Source organism: Canis lupus, chromosome 15, assembly GCF_011100685.1.
Source record: "Canis lupus familiaris isolate Mischka breed German Shepherd chromosome 15, alternate assembly UU_Cfam_GSD_1.0, whole genome shotgun sequence".
NCBI lineage: Eukaryota > Metazoa > Chordata > Mammalia > Carnivora > Canidae > Canis > Canis lupus.
Genome location: NC_049236.1, coordinates 38292666 through 38306899, shown reverse-complemented (window position 1 = coordinate 38306899; position 14234 = coordinate 38292666). Strand labels below are relative to the sequence as shown.

The following is a 14234-nucleotide window of genomic DNA, read 5'->3' as shown; positions in this document are numbered from 1 at the left end:
AGAGCAGCCTGGGCAGAGAAGGAAGTTCCAACATTTAAAACAGCATTATATAATTCTACGCCTATGAAAGTCTAGAAAATGCAAACTATAAAGGCAGAAAATAGATTCGTGATTGCCTAGGGATGGCAGGAGGTAGAGATTATAAAGAGGCACAAGGAAATCTTGAGGGGTGAAGGGTATTATCTTAGTTATGATGATGGTTTCACAGGTATTGTACATGTATCAAAATTCATTAAATTGTACTCTTTGAATATGTATAATTTATTTCACATCAAATATTCCTCAATAAAGTTGTAAGATAAAGTACAATGATCTTTAAAAAAACACAGTGCGTTAGTTCCAGTGTCCTATGCCTAGCACGAAGGGTGTCCAGATGCACAGAACCAGCCTAATTTTCGTGACAAAAAGCCAAGGCTTGGGGATGAACCATTCTGGAACTCTTTGAAGTGACTACCTCTGTTTGAGTCATGTCTGTTTAATACAGTAGGAACAACATAAGATTTTGAAATCAGAGTTATCTGAGGTCCTATTCTGGCTCTATCAACACAGAGTTGTGTGGCCTCAGACAAATTTAGTGTATACGAACTTTCATTTCTTCACCTATAAATGAGGACAAATAAATTCTGCCTTACAAGAGGGACTGCAGTGGACATTACTATTAACTTATCTAAATTGCCTTTGCACATAAAGGGCAAGGCCATTAACTAATATAACAAAAGTTACATAGTAGGGGACGGTGTTTCTGTAAATAGCTCTATACTCCACAGTATCACCATAGCACATCCTAATACACTATCCAATGTTGTAATGATACCAAGTGAAAAGTAAATTATGGGTCACCTGAGTGGCTCAGTTGGTTAAGTGTCTGCCTTTGGCTCAGGTCATGATTCCAGGGTCCTAAGATTGAATCCTGCAACGAGTCTTGCACTGGGCTCAGTGAGGAGTCTGCTTCTCCCTCTCTTTCTGCCCCTCCCCTCTGCTCATGCTCTCTCAAATAAATAAGATCTTTTAAAAATATATGAATTAAAATTTTTAAAAAGAAATGTGAATTATGTTCCATGTAATCATTTTTTAATAAGGCACAATATTTTACACATGAACATTTAAAATTTTTTTTTCAGTACTTAAAAATATAAATTCAAGCCAGCAAGCAAATACCCACCATTTGCTTTGACATGGATGGAATTGGAAGATGTTACGCTGAGTGAAGAAAGTCAGTTGGAGAAGAACAATCATCATATGATTTCACTCATACAGAGAATATAAGAAATAACAAAAGGGATTGTAAGGGAAAGGAGGAAAACAGTGTGAAAAATTAGAGAGGGAGACAAACCATGAGAGACTCCTAATTCTGGGAAATGAACAAGGGTAGTGGAAGGGGAGGCAGGTGGGGGGTTGGGGTAACTGGGGTACAGGCACTGAGGAGGACACTTGATGGGATGAGCACTGGGCGTTTTACTATATATTGGCAAATCAAACTTCAATAAAAACAAATAAAAATATATATATATATATACAATTCAGCCATCTGAAAAATTCATTTTTGAGGAATATTTGTTTCTATCAGTGCCGAATAAATGAAGCACTTGCTTCATTTGGTGCTAGTTCTACTATTATTGAAATAATGACTCACCAATCTGTCAGTAATTTGGAAGCCAGGCTGAGCAAGACTTTTTCAAAGGAGCCTTCAAATCTGGAAACGTCACTAGGCTTGCCGTCATGTTTTTCTCTTCAGGTCAGATAGCTTTTGTGGCAAATACAAAATAGTAAGCTTTGGATCTGTTTCCTAACAGTAGAAGATAGAATCACTTCAATAATAGATATGGGTAAATCATCTTCAGCTTTCTGTGGAATTTCCCTGCTTTAGTATCCTTTAAAGTCTAACCACTCGACAGTCAATAGAATCAGCAAATAATTGTTTATCCACAAGTAATAACTTTAGGCACATCAAATTTTCAGATGTTAGCAATTTCTTAGAAGTAGTTTTAACTTCGACTCGTATAGCCTTCTGTGTTGAGATCATGGCTTCAAATAATAGATGCTGCTCCTTGAATAAATTAATCCTTCATCTTCAAATCTTGCATACACTGCATTCCACAAAGAAAGCCAGCTGACTTGTACATGGAATCACAGTATTAGGTAGGAGTTCTATCTTGTATGGGAAACATATCCCCTAGACTCTTGTTCAGTATAGCTAGCCTTTATTAAGTGATTGCTGCATGCGTGGCACACATGCAAACTTTAGGTTTTTTCCAGAAAACTCAAGTCACATTTTAATAACCAACAGTCGGGACACCTGAGTGGCTCAAATATTGAGCGTCTGCCTTCAGCTTAGGGCGTGATCCCAGGATCCAGGATCGAGTCCCACATCTGGCTCCTTGCGGGGAGTCTGCTTCTCTCTCTTCCTGTGTCTCTGCCCCTCTCTAGGTCTCTCATGAATAAATAAGTAAAATCTTAAAAAATAATAATAACCAAGTCATAAACTTTCTATCAATGCTGAGGTTAACATCTCACACACTGTGAACACTTCTAAGAATGTGAAGTAAGGGCTGCCTTGTAAAAGAGAAATGATTCCATAGATAATATGTGAGGTTAAGAATTGCTAGGAGGAGCTGACTTAAGGCACCACATCACTGTTGGATAGATCAGGTACAGCACAGCCATCAAATGACCTACAGATTCCTTGACATCTGAGATCAGCTTCTTAACCGAGTGGCATGTGAGATTTTTAAATTATTTTGTGATTTATCTCATAAATGATAACAGTGTAGTAGTTAAGTATACTTTCTCATCCTTATGTTTTTAATAATTTTTTCTAGCTCTCTTTATTCCAAGTATACAGTATATAACATATAACATTCAAAATATGTGTTATCAGTAAGGCTTCCTGTCAATAGTAGGATATAGTGGTTTTCAGGGAGTCAAAGTTGTAGGTAGATATTTGGTGGTTTAGAGGAGGGAGTAATCATGCTCCTAAATATCACCCTCCCTACCCTCCAGTTGTTCAACAGTCAACTGTAACTCATTTCTTCTGCTAAAGAAACAGCATGTAACTAATTTAGCATCAAGACCACTATGTGGGGAAACCTGGGTGGCTCAGCAGTTTGGCGCCTGTCTTTGGCCCGGGGTGTGATCCTGGAGTCCCGGGATCAAGTCCCACGTCAGGCTCCTGGCATGGAGCCTGGTTCTCCCTCTGCCTGTCTCTGCCTCTATCATGAATAAATAAAATCTTTAAAAAAAAAAAAAAAAAAAGACCACTATGTACCAAACTTCATGAGCCTTGTGGACATTTTTCTATCTATCCCAAAAAGGGTATCACAAAAATGTTAAACTCATTTTAAAACATGGTCCAAACATTTCAAGCTTTCACACAATGAAGATCTGGCTCAGCTGTTAGTTCTGTTCAATTTTATGTCATAAGGTATTCATCATTTAGCAAAAATCAGGATTTCTCAATTTTGTTCTTTAAATTTTTGACAGAGGGGCAGCCCTGGTGGTTCAGTGGTTTAGCGCTGCCTTCAGCCCAGGGCGTGATCCTGGAAACCCGGGATCGAGTCCCACATCAGGCTCCCTGCATGGAGACTGCTTCTTCCCCTCTCTCTCTCTGTCTCTCATGAATAAAGAAAATCTTTTTTTAAAAATTTTTTTAAAAATAATTTTTTGACAGAGTGCGCATGCACAAGCAGGTGCAGAGGGAGCAGGGAGCCCGATGTGGGGCTTGATCCTAGAACCCCAGGATCATGACCAGAAGTCAGACACTCAACCAGCTGAGCCACCCAGGTGCCCCTGGGTCAAATCATATTTGACTCTCCAAGAAACTACTATGCACTTCTATCATGTCCTAGCATTATAACATAAACTACTAATCACATATACTCTCTCCACTGGTTTCTGCTTTATGGAATTGACATTTTCTTAAGCCAAACGTGAAAAAAACATGTTTTTAAAATGCAGAGGGGCGCCTGGATGACTCAGTCGGTTCAGTGTCTACCTTCAGCTTGTACTCTAATAAATCTTTAAAGAAAAAAAAAAAAGTCGTTAGAATCTTTTAGTATGAATAAATCTTAAAATGTAAAATGGGAATACACAAAATTTTAAGCAGCCATTTTCCTTTAATTTCTACACTGAAATGGTTTTCTCTTGGAAATAGCTTTGAAATTATCTCTAACTACAAATAGCGACTCTTAACAACTTGAACACAGCATACTTACTTTCAATACCCACAAATAAATTCTATTTTCTTGAAACAAAACTCCCATCATACATGATGGACAATTGAAATCTTCTAGTGAAAGCTGACTGAACTGCTTGTTTCCAAACATAGTCCACCTTTAGATTGGCTTAATATGTATTTTCATTCCTACACTTTCTTCTTACATGACTGACATTCCTCCCAGTAGGACTATCTGTTCCTTTCACCTCAAGCTGGGATTTAGACCTGAGATTACTGATATTGTGATAGAGTACAGTGAAAGTGATGCTAGGACTTCTATAGTCCTAAGAGTCCTAAAAAAGATCCAGCTTTTGCTGGCTCTGCCTCAAATCCCTGAAATCCAACTGCCCTAAAGCTGTGCTATAGATCTCAAGAGACTAAGCCACTAACAGGGAGATGCTTAGAGTATCTTTTCAGCCCCGATGAGCAAAAGCCTTTTTTTTTTAAAGTAGGCTCTACATCCAATGTGGGGCTTGAACTCACAACCCTGAGATCAAGAGTTACATGCTCTACCAACTGTGCCAGCCAGGAGCCCAAGGAGAAAACCTTTAAAAAGGACCTAAGAGCTATCTTCTGATTATAATTTCTTGAGACGCAGAGCCAAGATCCGGCAGAGATGCTCCTTAATGCCTGACTGGAGATTCTAAGTCTCAAGCCATTAGATGTCAGTTAATTTGTCACAAGGCAACACTCATGCAGTGGTGATGTGAGTTACCATAGCCGCAATGTACCTTTTAAGTGTGGCCCAACTGCACTCACAACCCCTCCTCTCTGCAACGCACGTGAAATAGGTTTGTAATCTTTTTTTAAGATTTTATTTATTCATGAGAGACACAGAGAGAGGCAGAGACACAAGCAGAGGAAGAAGCAGGCTCTATGCAGGGACCCTGACATGGGATTCCATCCCGGATCTCCCAGGATCAGGCCCTGGACGGAAGGCAGCACTAAACCGCTGAGCCACCCAGGCTGCCCCATAAGTTTATAATCTTAAACAAGACCGAGTGAGGATATAGAGAAGTTAGCCTTCAACTAAATAGGTCTGGTTCTTAAATTTAGACAGTGGCTTACTATTTAGGTGATTTCATGCTACCTATTTTTGTAATTAGAAAGTCCGATAGGTTTGAAAATAACTGTTACCTAAAGTGGTTTTCAGCTATCAAGTGCTTTGTTCCTTTTAAAAACTATCATTCTAGGGGCACCTGGCTGGCTTAGTCAGTAGAACATGTGACTCTTGACCCAGGGTTATAAATTTGAGTCCCACATTGAGTGTAGATTACTTAAAAAAACAAAATCTTTAAATAAATATAAGAAATATTCTACAATCAGCCTAATTTGGATTACCTTTTTTCAACTTAATTTTTTAGTTTTAAGTATAATATCTATACCCAACATAGGGCTCAGAACATATAACCCTGGGCAGCCCGGGTGGCTTAGCGGTTTAGCGCCGCCTTCGGCCCAGGACCTGATCCTGGAGACCTGGAATCGAATCGAGTCCCACATCGGGGTCCCTGCATGGAGCCTGCTTCTCCCTCTGCCTGTGTCTCTGCCTCTCTCTCTCTCATGAATAAATAAATAAAATATTTAAGTAAAAAATATATATATAACCTTGAGATCAAGGGCACCTGGCTGGCACACTCCTCCAACAGCACCGGCTAGGTGCCCCTAGATTACTTACTTCTACAAATGATTAGCAAACTCATTAGCATTTTTAGTATGTGTTTCAAAAATTTGATTACACTGAGATTTACTTGTCAAAATATAACCACAAATATTTATCCACAGTTCAATTAACTGATACGGATTAGTTTGCATTTTTTCCCTGAAGTTTTAACTTAGTACCTTCCATTTTAGGGTTAAAGTTTTAAAAATAAGCATCGAGTCAGACAAAATCATTAATAGTTGGGTTTATTTCACCAGTGGGTTTGAAACTCTTGCCTTAGGCAAGAATACTACAGTAATTATACCAGGAATAGACAATTTCCTACACTGTCAAATATATAAAAGTTCCTCTTGCACTTTTCTCAACACTGATCAACAAGCAGATTCAGTCCACATTTGCTTTGATCAATCTACTGAGTTAACCCAAGCTTCTTCTTCAGAGACTCTGGCATTTCAGGTGGAGGTGGGCGAGGGAGCCTGAAGTAGACCTTCACAGAGTCATAGATGAACCACTGTAGTGCAGTCAGAGTGCCAATCATGATGATACGAGCAAAGAGTCCCTTCCATACACCTAGTTGAAATATAGAATATGAATGAAAAATGAAACATACCCAAGTGTTAGTCTTTGTTTAGAGGGGAGAGAAAAAAGAATCCTACCTTTAAATCCGAGTCTCTGAAGGACTTGAGAAGCACTGCTACCTTTCTCTTTATTCAACACAGATACCACAGAATCAGCAGGATGAGAAACAATTGCACAGAAGACTCCAGCTGAAAAAAGTCAAGATAAATAATCCATAATGGGATCAATAAAAAATTCACATCATAAGCATCAACCTTTTCCTAATATTTAGTTCTTTAAAAAGTTATATAGCAGCCTCCCCTAGGGAAAACAGAACAATCCTTCAAATTTTTATATTTGCATTTTTCTTTTTTAAAGATTTTATTTATTCACAAGAGACAGAGAGAGACAGACAGACACACACACAGGCAGAGGGAGAAGCAGGCTCCATGCAGGAAGCAAGATGTGGGACTCGATCACACTCGATCACACACGATGTGGGCCGAAGGCAGGCGCCAAACCTCTGAGCCACCCAGGGATCCCCTATATTCCCATTTTAATCAACATTTTCCTTTGTGTTAAAAATGTATTCTTGAAAAACTAGACCAAAAAAAACAATGATATAGCACATCGGGCTCCCTGTGTAGAGCTTGCTTCTCCCTCTGCCTATGTCTCTGCCTCTTTCTCTGTGTCTCTCGTGAATAAATAAATAAAATCTTTAAAAAAAAAAGAAAGAAGCCAATATTGGAAATGATTATTTTGTCCTTAATTTCACAAACATGCGGTAACTCATACCTATATAACCTGCTACAAATGTTACAACCAGTTGCTCTGCCTTTGAACATTCACTTCGGGGCTTGGGAACCACAAACTTATATAATGCTTCAACAGTACGTTCAAAGCAGGCAAATTTCATCATGGTGTATGGTATCTGTCTCATCCAGAGAGGAGCAACCCCCTTGTAGAATCTAGAAAATCAAGAGACTTATTTCACTCAGTTTTATTTATTCACCTAGCAGATTTTCATCATTAACAAAAGTGTCCGCACACCAGTCGAGTCCTGACAGCAAAAAATGGCAGCACAATTGCGTGTCATTTCTATCAGAACCTAAGACTAACATGCAGGTATATTTATCTCACATGCCAATGACTCAAGCACCTTTGACTATACAACCAAAAAAGTTGCTGGATGTTTCCTGACTGGAACTACAAGAAACCAAATGTTTACAAGTAGAACTCAGTTCAAGACTAGCATCCACAAAGGTGGATCTAAGGAAGCATGTAGTGACCAGATTATATGCAAATTCTTAGCTGTAAACACAGAAGACAAGAACTCTAACAAGCCCTTCCCAAAAGCTAACAACTAATGTCAAATATCAAGTCATCTGCAGATTGACAAACACAATCTTTAGAAAAAAAAAATCTTTAATCTAGGGCTCAAGCCACGTATCAATTTATTCTTGCCCTTAGACTTTATGTTCTACATAAAAAGTAAAGACATGAACATAGTAACTTTAAAAATAAAAGTCTGGTAGGTTTAATGCTAACAAATAAAATTCCTTTAAATGAGTATTTCTATACTAGAATTCTAGACATAGGTTTACTTACGCTTTTAAGCCTTCTTCCTTATACATTTTGGGAGCTGCATCCCTCAAGGTGTTGGCATAACCTGGCTGGGTTTGAATTCTAACCTTAGCAGCTTCCATAGGAGCCAGGGCAATGTCAGCAAAGAATTCAGCACTGGCAGAGGCAGCCAAATATAGTGATGTGCGCCAGAGATAGGCATTCTCCTAATTGAAAAACACAAGCAAGAACATACATTGCCATGGCATTGGCTATTTTCTATTAAGGGACAGTTCTAGAAAACAGTTGTACTTCAAACATCTTATTAATACACATGGTGTGACTGAATGTATGTCCTCTCCCATAACCTTATCAACCACAGTACAATGTGAATTATGTTTTGAATAGCTAGGTGCCAAATATACCTGGGAATCTCAAAATCCTTCTCTTTAAAAAACTCAAAATCCAACTAACTACTTGGAAAGCAACACAGAATAATAAAGACTTAAAAAAAAAAAATCCTTTTTGGTCTTAAATTTTAAGTTAAAGCTTAGTACTTTAAATTTCAAAATTAAATTACATACCTCTCCAAGCATGTTGCTATACAAGACTTTGAAAACTTCATAAAAGCCAAACTTGCAGAGCCCTTGCATAGAATAGCCAATGAAAGTCGGAGCCCATCCTTTAGCCAAACCACGAACACCATCCTCTTTAAGTGTAACTGAGAATCCATTAAATATGCCCTTGTACTTTTGGGGGTCCACCTTTATTTAAAACAAGAAGAAAGAAATTAATTAAATGCACCAGAGAGCTATCGGTTCTCATATACACTGAATTTCACTATTCTGTTTTTCCTTTTGGTTCCTAAAATAAAAATAAACCTCAGTAACTACACAAGAGGTAGGTAAACACAGGATTCACTGCATACCAACTTAATATCTATAATCATCTTTGTAAATGTAACTTTATACATTAAGGTCTAGCTTTCTTTCATACTTAAGTCTTGGAGAATTCGTTTAAGAGTAAAATTCCTAGAAAAATATATGATAAAACAGAATCAAATTTTTCACCATCCAACTCTAACACTTTTAAAAAATTAGTTTTGAAGCTACTCCCTAAGTAACAGATAAGTCTATATCCATGATTATACGCTAGTCCATCAAGGAGTTTATACTATCAAGTTTTATAAATTTAAGGCAAATTAAATGCAAGTTAAAAGGGTAGATCAACATAATGAGAATCTGTCTTTTGACTTAAACTTACTTGAAGATACATACATACATTTTAGCGAAGGTTTATTTCACATCCATTCTATTAACTAATGGAAAAAGAAAAAAAATCTTATTTCACTGTATCTGCCAGTACTAAAAGGGCTGGTATACGTCACCTTCCTCTCCCTGCTAACAATTCACCTTCCTTTATTTCACCTTCCTCTCTTTTTAGGTAAGTAGACTTCTAATCCTGTTTGGGACAAATAAATTTTTGACGTTTGATTATTTTTGTTTCAATAATCCTAATTACGAAATTCTAATTGTACAAGACTTTTATGTAAATAAATATACAAGAAGGTATGTATGTCTGCAAAATTTTAATACTAAGTATTTTTCCTAATCTACATAATGTTTTGCCCTGATCTTATCAGTAAAGAGAAGTTAGTTCAAAAATTAAGATTACCTACTCTGATATGTAACTGCTCATAAAATGACTATTTGGGAGCATAAAGGACCAGCAGGCCTTGAAAAGAAACTCTAGACAGAATTAAGCATAGCAGCAAAATACCACTTATAGCCAGGGTTTGAGGTCCAAAAATCTGCCTACAATCTAATTTCAAAAGAGGCATTTCTTCCATTTAAAACACTAATTAGGGGGGAGCCCGGGTGGCTCAGTGGTTTAGCACCTGCCTTCAGCCAAGGTGTAATCCTGGAGACTGGGGATCTAGTCCCATGTCAGGCTCCATGCAGGGAGCCTGCTCCTCTCTCTGCCTGTGTGTCTGCCTCAATCTCTCTCTCTCTCTCAATAATAAATAAATAAAAATCTTAAAAATAAATTAAAAAAAAAAACACTAATTAGGGCAGCCGGGGTAGCTCAGCAGTTTAGCGCCGTCTTTGGCCCAGGGTGTGATCCTGGAGGCCTGGGATCGAGTCCCATGTCGGGCTCCCTGCATGGAGCCTGCTTCTCCCTCTGCCTGTGTCTCTACCTCTCTGTGTCTCTCATGTATAAATAAATAAAATCTTGAAAATAAAATAAATAAAACACTAATTAAAATAAAGATCAGGAGTTAAGAAAATCTGGGTTTGGTTTCCTATGGAAGTTTCTAGCAGTTGTGATGTCTTCATATTTTCTCATTTGTCAGGGCCTTTAAAATTATTTGGAATTAAGTCACACATGAACGATACATTCGATGTTGCCATCTCAATACAAACCTGCATACGGCATTTCACTAAATCCAGAGGAACGACAGCAGTGTGTGTCAGACCACAACTTAAGACCCCACCAAAGCCACACAGTGCATAAAACTTCATGGAGCCATATTCGCAACTGTACTCTGTAGTAAGACAAGACACACCATGCATTTTAATATAAAACTCATGTTACTAGTTATCAACTTACCTCTTGGACAATTAGGTTTCCACACGGCTTGTTAGTAGAGTCTATGTTGTACAACTTAGAAGCCATGCTTCAACCATATGCTTTTAATCCAACATGCAAAACAAACCTGCATCCTGCATTTAACCAGATCTAGAGGAACCAATGCTGTATGTGTTGTGCCACAGCTAATAATTCCTCCAAGTCCACAAAGGATAAAGAATCTGCCAGATCCATAGTCACAGCTATACTGCTCTGTTTGATTGAAAAGAAAAATCAAGTAAGTATTTCTTCTTCAGAGATAACTAAGGCCACGGGAATGAAAGAGAACGGATTCCCTGTGCAACAGTGCTGTCACAACTGAATAGAGCTTTGGCCACTGCTTACAATTAAGGTGAAAGATGATTTTCCACCTCATGTTAATAAGACATTTACTGCCAAAATCAGAGAATCATTTAGCTTATGAAGGTTCTGGGAGACATTGGCTTTACTCTGCTATACTAAAATGTCTCTGATGACATTAATGGCTCTTCCAATTGAAATCAAACTTCCAATCATTAACTGCTAATAAAAACACACTTCAGAATACATATCAAACTCGGGAAAGCACTAGACAAGTAAAAGCTTGCAATCTGCTAAGTGTCCCCCAGCCACCAATCAATACTCTCCCCACTTTCGGATTCACATAAGCATAAGATGAGATAAACATAAATTCCAAAGATCAAATACATTTACTAAACAACGGTGTAAAGATTTTTTTTTTACCCACACTAAAGACGTAACAGAAACACAAACGATTTTAAACTTTAGATTTTACGGGCACACAACGTAGATGGAACATTTACAGAGCTATGATCTAGGGGTTTTCGGGTTTCTCCGTACATACACTCCACTGGGATTTAAAGCATACAATTAAATTGAAGTTCAGTCTGACCAAAAAGATTCCTGAGAGACTAAAGGGACCCCTCCCTACCAGTTATCATCTGTTTTTTTATAGCCTATCTGAGGCTTCTGTTCCCTCCTTTGCCAATTACATTAAAACAAGAGACCCAGTTTTTCATATACTTGGTATCAACAGATATTAGACTTCAAGAATACTTAAGGAAGGAAGGAGTATTTTTAAAAAGAAAATGAAAGCCAAATCAAGCAACAGCTATTACAGTTATAATAAAGAATTGCAGGTGGCCAAGGGCTAGGAAGGAGCCTCTCCTGACCATCGGGCTCAGGGCGAAGATAAGGAGCGAGTCACGGCCTCTAGAATTCTACTCTCCCGGGAAAGTGGAGGTCACAGAGGGGAACTGTGCCTGGGCCCTTCCACGCCCTTGAGGGAGGGCCAAGGATCCGCCACACCGCCTAGGGGAGGAGGGCAGACTACCTAAGGCAGGCAACCAGGCACCGTCCCGTAGTGCAGAAGGCCAGCTGCGTCCTTCTCCGTCCTCCGGGCCACAAAGGCCGAGTGGACCACGAGGGGAGCTAACGACCGCATGCGGGGGGCTCTAAGCTCACCTTCCACAGCGGCTGCCGCCAGATTGCGGGAACGGCGGGGCGGGCCCGGGGGCCCCGCGGGGTTGCTGCGGGGGCCCGTCAAGCCATCCTGAACCAGCAGCAGGTGCGGCGCGTTGAAGGGGTTCGCCCGCGCCAGATGCGCCACGGACGAGAACATCTTCCTAAAGGGAGAGAGAGCAGCGGTCAGAGGGAAAGCAAAGGGCCGCTCCTCAGGCCGCCCAAGTCACCGGCACCCTAGGACCTCGACGCCGGCCTTCCATCTTGCCGCCTCCGCGCCCTTGAGGAGGTCATGGCGGCCTCCTCCAAGGAGAAGAACCACCTAGAACCTAGAGCCGAAGCAGCCCCTCAGACGGGCTCCGTCGCCCGCACTCACCGGGGACAAGGCCCGGCACACTCACTTGCTAAGATGGCGAACACACAACCGCTCCCTGGAACAGGCTGCGGCTCACAGAGGCCGAACGTCCTCCCGACCCTTAGATCTGTGCCCTTCGCGCGCCGTCAGCGTGACGCACACGACGTGTCACTGCAGCAGGCGGCACCCATTGGTGGAGACGAGCGCCAAGGCCATGGCGTCATCGCGTTCTCCTAGCAACCCTATCCCCGCCCCCGCCCGCCCCAGCCCTTCCTGCCCGGCTTCTGCGCAGGAGGATTCGTTCTGCGCAGGCGCGCATTCCAGGGCCGAGGTTTTGAGCGCTGTGGCGTCGTGCTCGTGACCTCCTCTTTTGGTCCTTTCACCTTCAGGCGTCTTTTCTTGACCTCAGGGTTCGATTGTTTTACGTTGATGTTAGTCACAGTGGTACTCACTTAAATAAAAAGAGGGAAAAAAAGAAAAAAACACCCAAACGTGTGATGATACTTTATTTCGGTGTTGCAGTTAGAATGTTACTGCAGTATTTTGTATAGCGCTTGACAGTAAGTTCCATTGACATTCCACGTAGACATGTCTGCATTTTCCATTAGACTATTGGAAAGTATTTTAAAAGAAAATGTGCAGCAAGAACTCTTTAGACAAGACAGCTTCGGGGTTCATCACAACTTTTTATGACCTATTAAAACATTAAGTAAATGCATTTTTTACACGACCTGGGGGTACATGGTTGAACTAGAGTGAAAGTGGCAGCAGATTTTGTGTGTTCAATAAATTTAGAAAATCTTCAGTAGATTCAGTTCAACACCAAAAAGGGCCTAGTTTCACTGGGGAGAGTTTAGTAGGAGTCAAACCCCTGTTAGAATTCCGGCTCTGACCCTGTCCTGGCTGTTGATAAAGTAACCTTGGAAATTCACTCAATTTCTATGAATCTGTTTCTTTTCTTCTTTTTCTTTTTTTTAAGATTTTACTCATTCATGAGAGACAGAGAGAAGCACAGACATAGGCAGAGGGAGAAGCAGGCTCCCCATGCGGAGCCCAGCACAGGACTCCATCCCAGGACCTGCCAGATCAAGGCTGAAGTCAAAAGCAGAAGCTCAATCCCCAAGCCACCCAGGTGCCCCCATAAGACTGTTTCCTAAATGTAAGATGGAAGCAAGGGGTAGTCCCATGGACTTGTACAGTTACATAAGGCCTGTGCTAGATTTAATTACGAAGAATTGTTCGTTATATTAATTTATTAAATTCTTAATTTATGAACAAGAAGACTTACATTTTTCATTTGGAGCAGAACTTACAAATTACATAGCGGGTTCTGGGTGGGAATAACATCTATCCTGAAAAGTTCATGAGAACTCAATGAGACAATGTCTAACTGTGGGGATTTTAGTCAAGAAGCAAGGATGAGGGGGGGGCAGTGGTCAGTAAGTTACTAAGAAGGTAGGTAGGGTAAGTCTTGCTATCTTGACCTAACAGGATTCTTGCTAAAAGCAGTCCAAGGTAATCAGACATTATCAGGGGAATGAGGAATTTGATAAGGTATTGAGGGTAATCAGATATCAAGGCTGGGTAGGGTGCCTTGCTGGCTCAGTTGGTGGAGCATGCAACTTTTGATCTCAGGGTTGTGAGTTCCGGCCCCACACTGGGTATGGAGATAACTTAAAAACAAAGTCTGGAGATCCCTGGGTGGCTCAGTGGTTTCATGCCTGCCTTTGGCCCAGGGAGCAATCCTGGAGTCCCAGGATCGAGTCCCACATCTGGCTCCCAGCATGGGGCCTGCT

At 40.4% G+C, this 14234-nt stretch overlaps 1 protein-coding gene and 1 non-coding gene across 4 annotated transcripts; both read right to left on the bottom strand.

The window, feature by feature from the left end:
* Positions 1-6101: 6101 nt before the first annotated feature.
* Positions 6102-12720, bottom strand: SLC25A3 (solute carrier family 25 member 3). 3 transcript variants are annotated; one of them, XM_038558733.1, is made up of 8 exons: positions 12485-12720; positions 12087-12247; positions 10711-10835; positions 8579-8758; positions 8040-8221; positions 7227-7399; positions 6530-6640; positions 6102-6443 (listed from the first exon to the last, which is right to left on the bottom strand). In XM_038558733.1, exons 2-8 carry the CDS (start codon positions 12241-12243, stop codon positions 6283-6285), a joined length of 1089 nt encoding a protein of 362 aa, XP_038414661.1. In that variant the 5' UTR covers positions 12244-12247; positions 12485-12720; the 3' UTR covers positions 6102-6282. The 3 variants fall into 3 exon arrangements, with proteins under 3 accessions (XP_038414661.1, XP_038414662.1, XP_038414663.1); XM_038558734.1 differs by having other exon boundaries at positions 6103-6443; positions 12460-12720; XM_038558735.1 differs by lacking the exon at positions 10711-10835 and adding an exon at positions 10418-10539 and having other exon boundaries at positions 6103-6443.
* LOC119869433 lies at positions 7469-7715 on the bottom strand. The gene has a single exon (XR_005371003.1). It is a non-coding gene; the product is annotated as a small nucleolar RNA SNORA53 (small nucleolar RNA).
* Positions 12721-14234: the final 1514 nt, after the last annotated feature.

Excerpts from the sequence above, each read along its gene's own strand:
- SLC25A3 (XM_038558733.1), bottom strand. The coding sequence starts at position 12,243 with ATGTTCTCGTCCGTGGCGCATCTGGCGCGGGCGAACCCCTTCAACGCG. Across the intron at positions 8,222-8,578 it reads ATAGCAACATGCTTGGAGAG|GAGAATGCCTATCTCTGGCG; the intron begins GTATGTAATTTA and ends TTTTTCAATTAG. Across the intron at positions 6,641-7,226 it reads ATTTGTAGCAGGTTATATAG|CTGGAGTCTTCTGTGCAATT; the intron begins GTATGAGTTACC and ends GACTTTTTTCAG.